This window comes from Anas platyrhynchos, chromosome 5 (assembly GCF_047663525.1).
Source record: "Anas platyrhynchos isolate ZD024472 breed Pekin duck chromosome 5, IASCAAS_PekinDuck_T2T, whole genome shotgun sequence".
NCBI classification, from domain to species: Eukaryota; Metazoa; Chordata; class Aves; order Anseriformes; family Anatidae; genus Anas; species Anas platyrhynchos.
This window is the reverse complement of record NC_092591.1, coordinates 39,784,377-39,802,856: the sequence shown is the minus strand read 5'-3', so window position 1 is coordinate 39,802,856 and position 18,480 is coordinate 39,784,377. Positions and strand designations below refer to the sequence as shown.

Genomic DNA, 18,480 nt, shown 5'->3' with positions numbered 1-18,480 from the left:
AAGCTTAATATCTTAGGGACCTCTAACTCTGTCACGTTTGGTCAAAATTGGCCAGTCCATTAAAAATTATCGGCAAGGGAACAAACAACAGGCAGTGTGATCACATATGACTTGTTTCCTTTACCTCTTCTCTGAATTAGAAAATGTCACATTTTTAACATAGGATTTGGCTATGCATATTTTTTGGACAGTTTAAATACTGGTATAGACATCTTAAACCCTTTCAAAACAATCTTCAGAACACTTGCTGCCATGAGGTCTTAATCATGCTTCCTTGAACCAGTCCTTACAAGTTTATTTTCCTTTGCAGTGGTACAAAAAATATTTTTAACTAAGAAACCCACAACCAATGATGAAAATGTACAACTGTTCCTATCATACAAAGAGTCTCTGTGCAGTCTTGGAAAGTTGCTTAACAAACTAGTTTCCCTATGAGCAATCAGGAATATTATTTACCAACCTGTACCTTAGGTACTGTCAAGGACTAATTAATTAACACTAAGTGCACAGAAATTGTTAAACATTATAAAATGTTCAGTATTTTTAATGTTACCAAAACTTCACAAATTGTAGATATCAGTATACATACGGAGGCACACAACATGAGCAGAACACACTCAAGCAACACATTCAAGGAAGTGTTTACTATCATAGGTAATAAAAAACTAGGAAATTCTGTTTTCTTTTAAAAGTGATAATGCTGTCTATAAATTTCTCAGAAAAAGTGTTGAAGGTCATTTTACCGGAATGTTATAACCAACTATGAAAATAAAACATTTTTTGTGTATTTACTAAAGCCCTACATTTCTTAAAATGTATTTTTTTTATCTCAACACTTTTACTGTATTCTGTGAGAATAGATTTTAAAATTAAAGCTGGTTTTTTTTCAGTTAGCTTGTATAGAAAAAGTTCAGTTTCATTAAAATTTGAATTATCATTAGTCTTACTTTCCTATGTTCTGCAGTTATTAATTAAAAGACAAGAATTAGCAGTACATTTTTCAATTTATTCCAATTACATTATTTGAAACTGTATTCTGTTAAGGTGCAATTAAACCATTATTTTCTCATTCTCCCATACTTGTGGTATTAGAGAAGAAATAGCTTTTAAAGCATTTTAAAACTCTGAAAATATATACTAATTCCAATTTTTATTTAATTAATTCTGTACTGTAATTCCAAATGTGATTTTGCAGACTACTCTTTGAGATGACTAAATGTATCTAAACAGTTTACAGAACTGGAAAATTAGTTCTAATCCTTTCAAACTGAAGAAGGTTAAATCCAATCTGTTCTGTATTTGGGAAAACTAAATATCCAGCTTTTCTGTAACTACAATCTCATATTGTAAGCAGAAATAAAAACTTTTAGGATCAACAAATTTTTTGTAACAAGGCAATATTTTAAAATACATGCAGAATGATTGTTTAAACCAACAGGAAACAGGTCTTGTCAAAAACATGAGGGGGATAAAAAAAAAAAAAAGTTAATTAGATGGTGAACCAACAGCTAATCTGCTGGGTAAAGAATAAGTAATTATATAAAGAGAATTAAAGTAATTTCAAAAAAGATTGTGAAATTTGTGGACTGAAAGCTTTCAGGAGAGAAAAGCCATAGCATTGCCTCCTCTTATGGAATGATAACATTGATTTATGAAGCGAAATTAATTTCTGCTGATTGAACTCACTAAAGATTGGTTTCACATGATCAGCTAAAGTACAGCAATGTGTGATGTGTAGTGGCCCCACACGTTTGAACACACTAGGACATGCTCTTCTAGGTGATCCAAAGGATGGGAGTATGGGGGTTAAAAGCTGCTGCTTTGTTTTCCATACATTTTCCCCTCATTAGGATACACTCCTTCTGCAATGTAAGCTACTTCTGGTGGTCGGGAGCAAAGTCTCATTGTAAATGCACAGCAGGATAGTGGCAAAGCTGAGATTAATTCTCCATAGATTTATATAGACCTTTCTCACTGTTGATTGCTTGTACTGTTTCAAAGGTGTGTACGTTGCCTTTTTTATTGCTGGTTACTGACTTTATTCCAGCATATGGTGGTTGGCGCCATGACACAAAGTGAACATTTTATACTAGAATTAAAGTGGATATTTGACAGTTTCTGTCAGAAAGTTCAGAGAAAAGAATTTGTGAGACAAGATTTATTGCATATTTTATATGGGACACATCTGTTTCTTTGCTACGTTTTTGTTTAAATAAAAAAAAAAAAAAGCAATGAAGGCTCTTTAAGCAACAAAGACTGTCAATAAAAAGCATGAACAGAAAAACTACATTATTGAGAATGAATTTAATCATTCTGACCTACAAATGTGCTGCTTGGAAGTATGATGGTCACCTTCCCTTTTTTATTCAGCCACATAACACAGGATGGGGGCAGGGAACTTCAAGCCCAAATTGATTATCGACTACGTTTGAGCGTAAATCAAATACGTAATCTAGGTATTGATATCAGATTTCACATATTTAAAAATAAGTGAAACATTAAGGTAGATTTTACCAATTAATATATTTTTAGCTTCTGTAACAGCATTTCAGTGAAGTGGAATGTGCCAAATAAACATTCCTCATTTTGAAAATTTCTTATAAAATTACAGGTTAGCTACAGTGGGTAAAACTCTATACAAAGGTTTATATAATGGGTATACCTCTGCTCTGTATAGTGAGCAAACCTCTCCACATAAGTCCACATAACATCACTAAACCTGATGCAACTTGGTCTTTGAAGTTTGGTGTTTTAGTTTTCAGCTATTTGAATCAAAACTGAATTTGGAGAACATCTAGCAAGATCCGGTTCAACAACAAAAAAAAAGAAGTTGTATATGTTATACAACACATATAAGAGAGAGAGAGAAATTTCAATAAAACTTGGAATTTTTAATTAACAACCTTCCCATTTAAAAAGGTTCATATTTAGTAAGAAATCGTATGCTTTACCTTGTGAAATATGAATCGGTATGATTTAACCAAACATCACAAGCACAAAATAAAGAAATTCTGTTTAAATCATGTATGTTTTGTAAACGTGTATGTTGTTTACATGTATATTTACATGTATGTTGTTTACATGTGTTTAAACATGTTTTAAAATTAGATATACATATTCATGTATAACTTTTTTCATGTTTAACTTCTACTGAAAGAACATATCAATAGAAGAAAAAAACTCGGGCTACATTCATTCTACACAAATACTTATGATAGATGGTTAAAAATACTATAATCATAAGTGTTTGTGTAGAAAGTATGTACATAAGCGAAATGATTTTCTAAACAAAAAAGTAGCAATTTCCTTTTCAAGATCATGAAGATATATTAAATGATTTCATACTACCAATGTATTTAATTCTTGCTTTTAACTCAAGGTTATTCTACATCTTAGATTTAAGCAGGAAAATTCAGCTAGCTATTAGTTTTAAAGACCTGTAATTTGCAACAAAATGTAAAAAAAGGAAGCAAATTTAGACCTGAAATATTTCTCCTTCTTGTCACAAATAAGACACAGCGGTAAATAGCATATTTTAGGCTTCTGATTTTAAAGAGTCTTTTGTTAGGATTCTTTTAAATTGATGTTTTTACAAGAAACAACAACCTGCTTCCCAGTACAAGACATATAGATTGCTGAACTTGCCTTCTTTATGATAAACATAATATATAGAATATATTTATACTAAATAAGTATATATACTAAAAAAAAACAAACATCTAAACTTCTAAATAAAAAATGTACTATTCTCCTTATGGGGAAAGGATGAAGGGAAAAGTAAAGTATGCATAACACACACCAGTTGGGCCATTTTATGTACTCCTAGAAAGCACTTAACATGATGAGAGAAATGAGAACAGTATACAAGAGAAAAATCCTTGTGTTTGCTTAATTTAAGAATGGGAAAATAACAAGAATTATTTTTACATCTACCTGATCTATTTTTAAGCTTGTTTATTTTCTGTTGACCTCTATGCTGGCTGTATGGCTGTGTCTTTTTTTTTTTTTTTTTAATCTCAGAGTGTATGTAAATATTTCTACATTGTTCATGTTCATCCTCATGTAAAAGGAAATGAATATTACATAACAGGACCAGAGAATGTGAGTGCAGCTGCTCAGCCCTCTGCAGACTCTTTTCAGTTGTACCTCTGGGACTTTGTTATTACTTTACTGTTTATTAGGTACCTTCGGTCTCTTACAAGTTACTTTTATACAATAAAAATAGTAGGTTGATTCAAAAGACAGACAGAAGAATAGAAATATATGATAAATTTAACTGAAATCATAAAAAAAAAAAAAAGAGATAATTGCAATTTTCTACAAGTAGAAGGGGTTAATATTTGATAGCTGAATCAAAATGGTAGTCAAATAAAACTTCAGCTACAATCTTAACTAGTAATAGACAAAAAACGATTTCTGGGAATGATAATTAAAACAAACCAATATCATTTGTATCTAAACTCACCCTGATGTAATAACCCAGTCATAAGGAACTTAATTTCTCTTCATTTATTTCTCCATTAGGACAAGGAAAAACAGACTTACAAAATTATGTATATGTCATGATAGCAGAGCTGTTTTAATCAGTTCATATAGTAAGAAGAAAAGACTGCTGATATCTCCACCTTGGCTAAGATGTCCACAAAGCAACACTGTAACTGCTCTTTGCAGGACAAAGGCAGTGAAATTGCAATGGTACATTTCTAAATATTTTGCCCTGGCACCTGAAGTATTCAGGCACAAAGATATTACCATAGAAGTTGCAAAGAAGTGACCTTCTAAAACCAGACTTTCATTAGAAATCTGTCTTCTATTTCAGTTCTAATCTTAAAACACTGTATCATTCATATGTTTTTACTCCTTCATTCTCCAATTTTGATAGTTTAATAGTAATCTGGTACTTTGTCTTTCAACTAGCTTCAATTGCTTATGAACATAGAGACTATTAATTTTGTTCTCAAAACAAATGGTCTTGCTAAACCCTGCTTAACAAGTTTGGGTGTCAAATTAATTTGCCTTTTCGTCTTAGAAAGAAGCCTCATTCTGATGTCTATTTCATGTCTGACCTACAGATGTTACCTGTTATCATTGCTTAACAAAGAAAAACACAGTTTACACCAGAAGAGATTCTAATCCAAAGAGCTGCAATTTCCTGCTAAAATTTTCAGCAACGAGTATTTGTATTAATCATGCAAAAGCATTAAAACAGGATATTGATGTGTTTGCAAAGGTATGAAACATGATTGAGAAAAATTATCAACATATTGAAACTACAAAAGTCTACAGAGAAATTCTACATAAGTGCCTATCAGATTAAGCATGTTATTAATTATTATGTCCTAATTAGTTTGTGTTACGGTAGCAGGGAAGGGTATTTTCAAGCTTAATCCAAAGATTATGGTGTGAAATTAAAGAGGATATGGGGCAAACATAAGGTGAAGGTTACCAGTGAGTATTATTGGCTTTTGAGAGTAAGTGTTTGGGCCTTTCATTATTTAAATAAATGCATTAATGTCTTCTATCCTATCCTTTCCATTTATTGACTCTGCTCTTTTCCTCAGAGTAATTTCTTCCATCTATGAGTAAACTGCTTACATAGGATATATAATCTAAAATAATTAATCACTAAGTATCTGTATTTCCCACCAAGAAAAGCTTTCACGGGGATTTAAGTTATATTAGTTCACTGACTTTCAATACCAGCACAAATAGGATAAGACAAGAATGTAAATAGCAGAACAAATCGAGATAAACTGCATGCTAATGGAGTGACACTTCAGTGCAGAAAATAATGACATGAAAAGATATGAAATCATGCAGGAAATTCATTAGAATATAATAAAAAAGAAATCAGCTGGACAAGAAGAGTCCATGGAAAACTAAAATATAACTTGAGATTTGGTTTACCTATATGCCTATGATACAAGCACTGGAAAAAATCTACACTAATTGAATTGAAAATAAGGGATTTGATGAGAATTTAAAATCACAGAATCACAGAACTGTAGGGGTTGGAAGGGATCTCGAAAGATCATTGGGTCCAACCCCCCTGCCAAAGCAGGTTCCTCAGAGCAGGCTGCCCAGGTAGGTGTCCAGACAGGCCTTGAATATCTTCAGAGAAGGAGACTCCACAGCCTCCCTAGGCAGCCCGTTCCAATGCTCTGTCACCCTCACTGTGAAGAAATTCTTTTGCATGTCAGTGCAGAACTTCCTGTGCTCTAACTTGCAGCCATTGCCCCTTGTCCTATCCCCACAAACCACTGAGAAGAGGTTGGCTACATCCTTCTGTCCCCCACCCCTCAGATATTTATATACATTGAGGAGATCCCCTCTCAGTCTTCTCTTCTCCAGGCTGAGCAGACCCAGGTCTCTCAGCCTTTCTTCATAGGGAAGATGCTCCAGGCCCCATATCACATCCATACTCTTTCCAGTAGATCCCTGTCTTTCTTGTACCAGGGAGCCCAGAACTGGACACAGTACTCCAGGTGAGGCCTGACCAGGGCAGAGTAGAGGGGGAGGATCACCTCCCTTCACCTGCTGGCCACGCACCTTTTAATGCATGCCAGGATCCCATTAGCCCTCTTGGCCACCAGGGCACAGTGCTGGCTCATGGTCAACCTGTTGTCCACCAGGACTCCCAGGTCCTTTTCATCAGAGCTCCTCTCCAGCAGGTCGTCCCCTAGCCTGTACTGATACTTCAGGTTGTTCCTTCCCAGATGCAGGACTCTATACTTGCTCTTATTAAATCTCATTTGGTTTCTTCCTGTCCATCTCTCCAGATGGTCCAGGTCTTGCTGAATGGCAGCACAGCCTTCTGGTGTGTCAGCCACTCCTCCCAGCTTTGTATCATTGGCGTACTTGCTGAGGGCAGACACTATTCCCTCATCAAGGTCGTCGATGAAGACGTTGAACAAGACCGCACCCAGCACCAACCCCTGGGAACACCACAAGTCACAGGCCTCCAGCCAGACTCTGCTCCACTGATCACCACCCTCTGAGCTTGGCCAGTCAGCCAGTTCTCAACCCACCTTGCCGTCCACTCATCTATCCCACACTTTCTCAGCTTTGCTAGTAGGATGTCATGGGAGACAGTATAGTAAGCCTTGCTAAAGTAAAGGTAGATGACATCCACTGCCCCACCTACCCAGCTGGTGATGCCATCATAGAAGGCAATGAGGTTGGTCGAACACAACTTCTCCTTGGTGAATCCATGCTGACTACTCCTCATAACCTTCTTCTCTTCCAATTGCTTGGAGATGGCATCCAAAACAAGCTGCTCCAATACCTTTCCAAAGACAGAGGTGAGACTGAATGGCATGTAGTTTCCCAGATCCTCCTTCCTGCCCTTCTTGAACACCAGAGTGACATTGGCTATCCTCCAGTCTTGAGGCACCTCATCCATTCTCCAGGACTTTTCAAAGATGATAGAGAGCGGTTCAGTGATCACATCTGCCAGCTCCCGTAGCACACGCAGATGCATCCCATCGGGACCCATGGATTTGTGTGCGTTGAGCCCACTTCAGACGCTCCCAAACCACTCCCACGTCCATCAGGGGGGAGCCTTCCATTTCCCAGTCCCTTTGTCCTGTTGCCAGGGGCGAGGAGTCCCGGGGGAGTGTCCTTGAAGCAAAGACTGAAGCAAAGAAAGCATTCACTATCTCTGCCTTCTCAGCATCTCCCGTGACCAGGACACCCCCTTCATTCAGCAAGGGACCCACATTATCCCTAGTCTTTCTCTCTCTTGCTGCTTACATACTTGAAAAAACCTTTCTTATTATCCTTTATCGCTGTCGCAAGCGTCATCTCTAGGTGGGCTTTAGCCTTCCTTGTCACATCCCTGCAGGCCCTGACAACACGTCTATACTCCTTCCAAGAGGACAGGCCCTTTTTCCACATTTCATAGACGTACCTCTTCCTTTTGATCTTATTGATGAGCTCCTTGCTCATCCACGTGGGCTCCCTGCCCCCCTTCCCCAATTTCCTATTCTTTGGGATGCACCGATCCTGAGTATGGAAGAAGTGCTGCTTAAATGTAGCCCAGCTCTCACAAGCACCCTTGCCTTCTAGCAATCCCATGAGATACTACCAAGCAGGTCCCAGAAGAGGTCGAAGTTGGCTCTTCAAAAGTCCAGGGTAGCAATCCTGCTTTTAGCCTTACTTCCTTTCCCTACTTCCATCTGGAACTCCACCATCTCATGGTTGCTGCATCCCAACAAAATATTAGATTCCAGACAAGCTGATAACAATTATGTAAAGGAATCAGTGATTCTAGGTATACATTTTATAACAATCAAATACATCACAATTTTTTGTATTAAATCAAGGGTATTAACACTAACATTCATCATGCCACTGTAATTGATAGGAAATCCTCCTCTATCATGAAGTGCTAACAACTGTGGCATCCACAGTAATTCAGTGTAACACATAATCAAACTGAAAAGGATCTGGAAGGAACCTCTGAGAGAATCTTTCCTTGTCTTCTAGGAGAGGATGATACTGTACTTGTATCATCCTTCTTGTACTTGTATCAACACTTCTAAATTACATATTACACACTGCAATGGAGTTTAGCCCTCCAATTTTAAAATACGTTATGATTATAGTGAAACTGTAGCAGTCTGATGTAAAACTGTCTCAAAAATAATCAGTCTAAAATTTCCTGTGAAGTCATATTTTTAATTAACATCAATTTTCAGGACTTTGATGCTGGTAATTCTTTTGGTAGTGTAGGAGGAAATGTTCATTTCAGAGGAAATTCTTCTTCTTTGAATCAGCTCACTGTCAATATTGCATTTGTTAGAGGCATATGGATGCAATCACATTCCAGGACACCTTATTTGGTGTCTTACGGACTGAGGCTATTGTCCAACTATAAAATCTCAGAGTACCACAGCAATAAGGATCTGTGCTTTGCAGACTCATGCCAATTTATGTAAATCACTCTTTCATCTGTTTAAATACAACTATCTTTGAGTGATGAAAACAGTTACGACTGTCACAAACAGTTTGAAAGATTAAAGTAATTCTGCTGCTGGCATATAAAACAATGTTCCACATCTAAACACAAACTTTGCAGGGTCTGTAATGTCATTGCTGGGAAGGATAAAAAGTTATAAGCAAACATTATCACTGCAAGGAAGTATGACATATTTTTCATGTTTGACACTGGACGTAAATATCCTCCCACACTGTTTAATGTGAGAACTGCATATGTGTGGCAGAGATAATAAAACATCTCAGAGAAAACAAATGAAGGGGAAAAAGAGTTATGATGAATCGAACAGAAAATACAGCTTTGAAGCTGGAAGTCTTCATATTTGTACAGTTTATTCGCGAAAGGAAGAATCAGTATTTGATACAGTAAGTTATGATTATAATGAACAGTCACAGATTCTGCAAGAGAGCCTGATGCCTTGTCGAACTGGTTATCTTTACAAAGATAAAGTATTTGTTTGACAAAAGTAGCTTCATAATTGCAGGTAACAGAAAAACAGGGCAACTATAAGATGCTTGTAAGTGCTATTGCTCTTCTGCAGTTGTTTATACACTATATATTAAAAGTCAATTGTGACTGAAATCCAATGTTCCTTAAGAATTGAGTTTTTGCTTAACTTACACAGCATTAAAAGGTTCAAGAGCTTTACAAAGAAAATGAAACAAAAGTGTCATAATTCAGTATGTTGGTTAAGGTAGAGGAATACAACACTAGTAATAAAAAGTATGTGTCTTAGTTTCATGTACTGTTTTAGAATATTTTTTTTCTAAGATTTCATGTTAACTTTGTTTTTGTGGATTTACTTATTGGGGAGAAAGGCTATGTTTTTGTTGTAGAGAAATGAAGTTTTTCAGGGTTTTTTATTTTTCAGGCATTTTGGACATTTTGGGAAGTCATTACAGGAAAGATCTACCAAACTACTATGAATATGGACTTAAAACATAATTTCTACATCTGTTTTAAAACCAATATAATGCTGTCAGATTATTAAAGGAAATAAATGGCAATATAAATTTCTTCCTAATTTTTGACTGTATTAAAATTTATAAAGGTACGTCCTGTTAATAGTAAAAGAGAAACATGAAATACTATATTGTGAAAATGGTATTGATAATACTGTTTTGGAGTATTCTTATGTTAAAATCCTATTTTATATGCTGCTTTGATTGAAAAGTAATAGAGTTTTGAGTGGAAAGACTTTTTTTTTTTTTTTTTTTGCCTTAATGTAAGAAATTATATTATCATCATCTTACAGATCAAGATATGTACAGGGGCTATAAACTAAGAAAGGAAGGATGCTTACCTTGGGTTAATACAACGGCTGCTAGTAGATATAGAATAAATCACAAACACAAGAGATATGCACCAGAAAGGAAGTAACAATTCTTTATGTAGTTGCAGTGACCCAGATCAAGCAATTCACATGATACTGCTTCAGATATTTGACAGGGTCAGGAGGTATCTGCCTGTTTTGGCAGCCAGGTCTGCTACAGAAACAGACAAGCACTCCTATTTATCCTCCTCATTCTCATGTCGAAGAATAGAGGAGTTCTGATCAGAGTTTCTGGCCAGTGCACTTGAATATTGTTTTTTAATGACATTTCTTAATTTCTCATTGTATTCCCCCAAGAATAATATAAAGTGGAAAGTGGTCAACATAAAAAAGAAGGGGGCTAGCCTTAATAGAATTTATTTCTTATTTTCTTTCCCACTAGATCACCTCAACAATCCTCTATGGTGCACTGAAATAGGCAAATCAAGAGATGTGGATCAAAGCTCATGTTCTGCAGCAGAAATACATTAAAAAGCACAACAGATTGGATGCATGCCCAGGTAGCTACTGCAGCCTGGCTAATATTGTTAAGAAATCACTTAGCAGTAAAAATCAGATTTACTGACATTTTCCATGTGGTTGCTAACCTTGCCTGAAAAATGTACTACCTACCTCCTGACGTAGGGCTGCAGTGACTCACTTGGTCTATGACTCTATTTTTCTATTGTACAGCGCCATGACTGAACAGTATGCATCTTTTATGTAGTATAATATAGATGAACAGCAATTGTAGCAAAGCAATGAACTTAACCAATGTTACTTCCAAGTGTCAGGCTAAAATTCTAAACACATGACAACTTCTACCATGGCATTGATCTCATAGATCTACTCTATTTGACAAATCCCTCCTTCTCCATCTTGTTTTTTACCTTGGGCACTTCAGCATATCTTGTGCCTTTCCACTATTAATGATTTTCAGAAACTGTCCTGTCTTGACATCAGACTACTTGCTTCCCAGACTCTGTTGTAAACTAAATGAATTCCTGTAATAGCACAGTCTCCATCAGCAAGATGCGTTATTCTTGGAGAAATGAAAAGCTATGCACTTTCTATGCTAACTGCTACTATGACTAAAGACTTTTTGATTTGCACATTCCAGAATAAAAGGGAGGATATGCAGCCCAGATTAGAGTTCTTACATGCTTTCTGACCTGGAACCAGTGAAGGGGAATTTGACAAGATTTTGCAAGATCCTGAATGAATGTGTTATGCATTTCCATATTTATGACAATGGACAAACAATATGAGATACTCAAAGGGCAAAATGAAAAATAGATTTTGTTAAAGCTAGTCACCCACTCCTGTATGTCATCTATTTCCTGGCTCATTCTTGAGAGAATGCAGGCAGAGAACAAAAAGTGTCAAGAAAAAGTAACAACAATGGCTGATGGCCAGCACCCTTTCTAGTGAGCTTCATAGCTGTAGTAACCAAACTTTTTCTTTTTTCCTTTTCAAAACAGAGTTATTTTGCATCTTTCTCACATACAGCTAATGATTTTGATTATTTTTGGTCACAATCTGGTATCCAAAGAAGAGTATTGGTTGTTTTTTTTTTTTTTTCTAATCAATTATGAGTACAAATTTCATAACTTAACGAGCATTCCAAAGCAACTATTAATATCAATATTTCAATATTATTTTTGCAAATCATGGCAATTTAAATGGAAAATACTGTGAATGTATTTCTGAAAACAGCATGCAGTAATTCCACTGGAAATACAGTAAGTGTATACTAATTTATTGTAATTCTTAGGTCTCTATAGTGTAGGAAAACTAATAGATTTAATTGTATGTATAAAAATATGTTAATGATTATTTCCACTTTTAGAGTAATTTTTAGAGTCCTTTTAAAATAGCATGGGAATATCAAATATAGCTAATGAAGTATTAACACAGTTTAAACACAATGTCTTTCTTGTGGGAATCACACAACACTTGACAAAGATTATCCTTCATTACAAAAAAGAGCAAGAATCATTATTTACACTCTGTGTACTGGAAAAGTGAAGCTCTCTGAAAAAGCGATTAACCAACTCTTCTAGCATAACATGTGAAGTAGCTAAACTGGGAATAGAACCTAAAGGTTCTGGCACCTAATTCTCTGTTGAAGGCACTAGGCTATGTTACATCCAGTTACACAAAACAGCACTGACATCATCAGCAGAAGTACAGTTTATCCCTTCTAGCATTTTAGAATGTCAGTCTCCATAACACTTGGTGTGTTTTTTTATTACAACACAGCAAGTATTAGATTTAATTACTATTAATTGTAATTAGGAAATGTAAACAGCTCTGTTAAAGCAAATCAATCTGTTGCTTTTTTTTTTTTTTTTTTTTTTTTATCCCCTCCCTACAGTATTTCCCATTTAGCTTTGAGAAGAAATGATGGGAAATTGTGCGTCTGAGAAAAACCTGAGTATCTATGTGTTCCAGCCCTATTTTCAAGCCAGAAGTTTTAGAAATGCATCTGAGCTTTGGATACTTGCTGTGAGCTGGCAGTAAGATAACAGACAAATTTTTCATACATTTGCTTAAACCAGCCACAACTCTTTTTTAAACAAACAAAACTGAAAGCAGATGCTTAACGGATGCTCAGTATTATCAGTTAACTCCTAATTTTGGAGAAGCAGCTGAGTTTCCAGACACTTATCTGAACTCAACCTCTGAACTTCTTGAAACATGTCCAATACCTATTTCAATACCACAAATCAAGATCGTTGTCTGTGTTATTTTTATGTGTCTTCAGTGCACAGTTTTATACGATTTCCCTTGTAATACCACACCAAGTACCACCCACCGATTATAAAGATTCAATTGAAGTAGGTGACTGAAGGACAGAGTCTGGAGCTCTCAGGACTTTGTACCTGCAAATTCTAATGAAAATGAGTATAAACTGAGGGCAAGTATAACAAAGACATCAATGGAAAACATGGAGAGACAGAACAGTGTGATTCTCCATGCTTACTGTTGAACTCTGAAACTTTTGAGATTGATTTTTTTTTTGTCTCTGTTGACATTTGTCTATTTTTATAAGTGTATGCTTGTGCTATCCTATAAAGTTTCTTTCCTAGGAAAAGCCCTACACCATCCCAGTGAATCACAGAAGCTGAAAGAGCATATAGACTGGTGTACAGAAACATACTAAAAATATTTGTTTTGAATTTGAAGATTTGAATACAGGATTTTCTTTTAAATTAGGTGCATAAAAAAAAAATCAAAATGAATCCCTACAACTTGTGAAAATGTTAGAATGAACACTGGTTCCTGGTGTTGCCATTTCTTATCCGCCTTGATGGACTAATGCCCCTTCAATGCAGTCTGGAATCTTAAAATTTGACAGAAAAAAATGATATGGAACTTCAAAACATCTATATTTGAGCTGCTCTTTAAAGTTGTAGGCCCCGTTATTTATTTATAACATCAAACATGCAATAATAATGTTATCTATGTGTCTGCATGTGTAGCAATTGAAACTGCACATCAGTTCTCAGAGAAGAGGCCAGACATGCATAAACACACTGATTTTCACTACTGATCACAACTTGCATTAAATGAGCAAATACGAATTGTCAACAAATCTCAGGCACAGAGTAGAAGAGCTGCACAGAGGATATTTCCAAGTTCTGACTCTATCTTAATGTCAAGCTAAAACTCATTCAGGTAAAAGTGACTGAAATTAAGGTCTAATAGAGCCTCATTTAGCCTTCTGGAAATTATTATTTGCTATAAAAAAGCTTGTATGAGAAGAATAGGTACTAGAGTGGCTGCTCTACAGCATCTAAAATCTACAGCATATTTTGTTGCTTTTACTGATGTGTACTCGCAGTAGATCTGAAAGTGTTCATGGCTGAACATTTACAGCCAACCAATTATATTGACAAACATAGTTGATTCTAGTGGTTTGACTTACTGACATAATGCTTACAGATGAGAAAAGAAAGAAGGAGAAAAATCCACAGAGGCCCAGTGAAAGAAAGAGGCAATGAAACAACTGAAACAGCAAATTTACTAGGCATTATCACCATGCCTAAGACAGAGGAAAAAGCCATCCAATGTTAAAAGATGAGCAAGGAAAGAAGCAGAAAATTGCTAGTACAATACATGAAGTCAGTGTTTTTGGTTTTACTTTTGTTTCAAATACTAAGGACAATTTTAAAAAGAAAACTACAAAATTAACTTTTGGTCCACTGACTGTTGAGGAAGAATCAGTAAATGCAGTGTAAGAAACTGATAGCAAGTTATCTAGAAGATAAAAATTCAAATCCCTTTTGTTCAGAATAATTACCTGCTACAGCAAAACCACATGTCAGTGTAGTTAGAAAGCAAAGCAAGCATCCACATTAATACAGCAGTGACCAGGACATTGAGATACTCATGTTCTGAGTTATTTTTCTGTGTAGCCTTGATCAAATCACTTATGCTTCGTTTTCCCAGTTGCTAGCTTAACCTGTGGAACAATTTCTTGCAGAAACTAAGTACAATCAAAAACTTCACAGCGATACGTTAGAAGTAAAGGTTATATTCCTTTTACTATAAAAAAGTTAATTGAATTCCAGTAAACAACTTTCCACAGCACACATATTTTAATGAAAAAAATGAAGAACCCAAAGAAAGCTAAAAAATTACAAGCATCACTGACCAATTCAACTTCTTGTTTCACTTTCAAGTTCTCATTTAGTTGAAAGTAATAACGTAAAGTCCTACATGCCGACACAGGCAGTTCAATAAATGTGTGATATTCAGAGCATTGTTATAGGCAAAATATATTGTTTTTAAAAATCGATGAGTGTGTGATGGCTACATGCAACAGCACAGCCTAATTTACGACTTTAAATATTATGAGTCTCTACTGACAACTCATCTCAGAAAAAGGTAGATAAAACAACTGTCAGAAGATGCGAAGTTATTTTATCTAAAATTAAAATTAAAATATGTACATGTATAGCATAAAACAATATTATAAAGTAAAAGGTAAACAAGAGAAAATAAAAAGAAAGTGGACACTTCATGAATGTGGTTTTGCTCTTCCCAGAACACAAAAACGAAAACACTAAAAAGTGTCTGATAAATTAAATAGTTTACTAGTCCAATATTATTAATAGTGAAATAAATTTAATAGACCTCAGTGTCCCAGGACATCATGCAGGAATGTATCCTCTCTTAAAAATATATATTATTCACAGACATAAGGGTAACATTTTCTGTTACACTGATAAGGATAAATTCTAATTCTGTGTGTATCTGTACAAAGATAGTAAATGTTGTGAGGACCATGTTGTTCTGTTTTACAATTATTATTTTGCAATTTCTTCAAAAACAGAACTAACCCAAGATCAGCTCGGTAATTTTATCAAGTCCCACTCATCATAAAGTAGGGTAGATCAGTTTTGCAAGAGAAACCAGGTACTGTGTTACCTTTATTGTTTAGAACTGTGGTGACATGCATTTGCTATTCCTTGTACTGGTTTTGGCTGGGATTTTCTTTATAGCAGCTCACATGGTGCTGTGTTTTGGATCTGCGACCCAAACAGTGTTGATAACACACCAACTTTTTAGCTACAACACTGTGACAAGCAGCATACTGGAGATCGTAAAGGTACTGCAGAAATGTACGAAGTATTATCTCAATCTTGGCAGTATAGTTAAGCTGACAGTAAAAATTTCCAGTTAAATAATTGGGAAATGTAGCTGTCCTGCTGTGACACAAAGATTTCCAATTTTTATTTTTATTTTTTACAAGTTCTGTGGCAAGAAATGTGCAGCTTTAATAGTGTCCAATAAATTTAAAATAAAATAAATATATTTATTAAGCTCTATTGGCAGGGAGAAGGGTGAAGAAGAATACTAGTTTATTCAACAGTACAACTTAACAAGGACTACTACTTTTAAAACATCCTGTTTCCACTTCACAAATTATATAAGATAACCTCATGAAACAAAGTCATTATAAAAGCACTACAAGGATCTTTATAAAATGGATTAAGCTAATTCATAAAGTATTACAACAATTTGAATGTAAATAATAGGAAGTACACATTCTGCCTGGAACAGTAGATTCAAATAGTTCACTTGACTTCTCAAACAGAAAATTATTAAATTGTTCACAATTTCTGGGAGAAATAATAGCACCTTGGTAATTTTTAATTAAGAATTAAGAATTCTTAATACAGTCATCAGAAATACTGAGATACTTTGTTTATTCTAACAGACTGTATGTACTCCCTGCAAACCTGGAGAAGAAAAATCTATTCCCTTACCTCTTCCACAGCTCCAGAGACCCCAGTGCTGGCACATGCAGCACTGTTGGAAATATATGGTGTAGGAAAACAGGAGAGAGCAAGACTGCTATTTTCAACATCAGCAACATGCACTTACATGTCTTGTACTGATCATCAAATTGCACCCTCAGACCTCATCTATTTTATCTCTAGACTCTACCCTCACAGATTACTTCCTTATGTCTGTTTTTGTCTCACTCAAGGCAAAAATCTTAAATCGAAATTAGTCAGCTAATAGGCCCACACCATTGATACAAAACAGCATCACTTCATACATGTACCTTCTCTCAAAGGGTACTATTCATTCTAGTCTTTTATAGACTTTAAGATTTATATTCTATCTGAAAAATGTGGTCTGTGATATGTATCTTTTTCATTTTACCTACAAATAATGATAAAGAACAAAAGCACAAAATAATCAGTAAGAAATTTGTGAGATAAAACAATCATCTTTGACAAGTGAATTCCAAGATCCCTGTATCCATTACTTTTAACACATATATTTATTGTATTAGGAACATAATCCATAACAGATAGTATGAAATTTTAGAGGCAACAGGTACTTAATGCAGCATACATTATGTACAGAACACCTTGTAAAACACTATGCTGTTTACCGATATTTTTCTTCAAATGTGCTTACCTTTTTGGAAGAATTCTTCTAATTTCTCCTTGAAGGGCTGGAGATGCTCTTCTGAAGACTCTCTGCAAACTAACTTCATCTGCTTTTCAGACGCTATAAAAAGAATTTGAAAGACATTAGATGTTAGAAAGAAGTAGATGTCAACACTGCAGAAGCCTACATCCAAATTAGTCACCTACGCATACTGTAGAGTGAATTAAAATAAATAGTCACTATATTCTAGCAATTACATTATAATACAAAATACTGAATAGTCTAGTATACCAATTAGAAAACTCTGTGTGTATTTAAAGAGTGGAATTTGTCTTTAGTAATGACTTGTTTGTTTTAATACTCCAGTTCTGAGCTGAGACTTGCTGCTACCACAGCTTTCCACACACACAAATTCTAGACAATATTTAAAGACCAAAACTTTGTTCTGTGGTGAGTGGAGCATGCCTTCTATCTGGACTGATTTTGATCCATCAGTACCAGGCATGTGTACTCAAGCATTTTTCTAACACAGATGCAGAAATTTAGCTTTACTTAAGTATTCAAATTACAGGCCATGACATGAAATAGTGGAAGTCTATAAGAAGAAAGTTAACTTACATAACTTATAATTTGTTTACTATTTAGTCTGTTACTTTAAGACCTGATGCCATGTCAATTTATAAAATCTCCAGGTTATTTGCCTAGACATATTTGCCTAGGTATTTAACATTACCTAGAACTTCTGTTAAACTTTCAATATTCTAGTGTTCCACATTAAAGATGAAATTAGACTTTTGGAAATCAAAATGCAATTACCTTCCATTTAGCAACTGACTTTATGAAATACTATAAGATTTTTTTTTCCACAACTCTTAATTCCTATGCAACTAAATTTAGATAGAAATTTATTTTGGAGTTAAACCTGATAGTTAAAGTTTGGCTGCATGAAACATTTTCACACCATATTGCTGCCACCACTATATAATTCAACTTATTCCAGCAAAAATTAATACAAAACTGTGGAAACAGAAACTGAGAATTTTAAATTAACGTGCAATGGAAGGTTGAAAACACATGCATACGTTTTATTGTACATCTAAAATTGTGTTGCTTACTGTTATTGCCTATGGTAGTTTTGGGCCACCAGGACTTACAGCTTGTGAATTAGAAGGAGTTTTCTATATCTATTCAAGCAAACCATAAAACTTCAGAATAAGACAGGGACATTGGAATTCAATATAAAAAAAAATCTAGC

General features: G+C 35.0%; 1 protein-coding gene across 1 annotated transcript in view; it reads right to left on the bottom strand.

The window, feature by feature from the left end:
- The window catches only part of LOC101793866 (formin), a 150,277-nt gene that overhangs the window by 31,472 nt on the left and 100,325 nt on the right, over positions 1–18,480 (bottom strand). Inside the window, exon 13 of the mRNA XM_072038908.1 lies at positions 17,253–17,345. Within this exon, the coding sequence (XP_071895009.1) occupies positions 17,253–17,345 (93 nt within the window). The remainder of the gene's footprint in view (positions 1–17,252; positions 17,346–18,480) is intronic.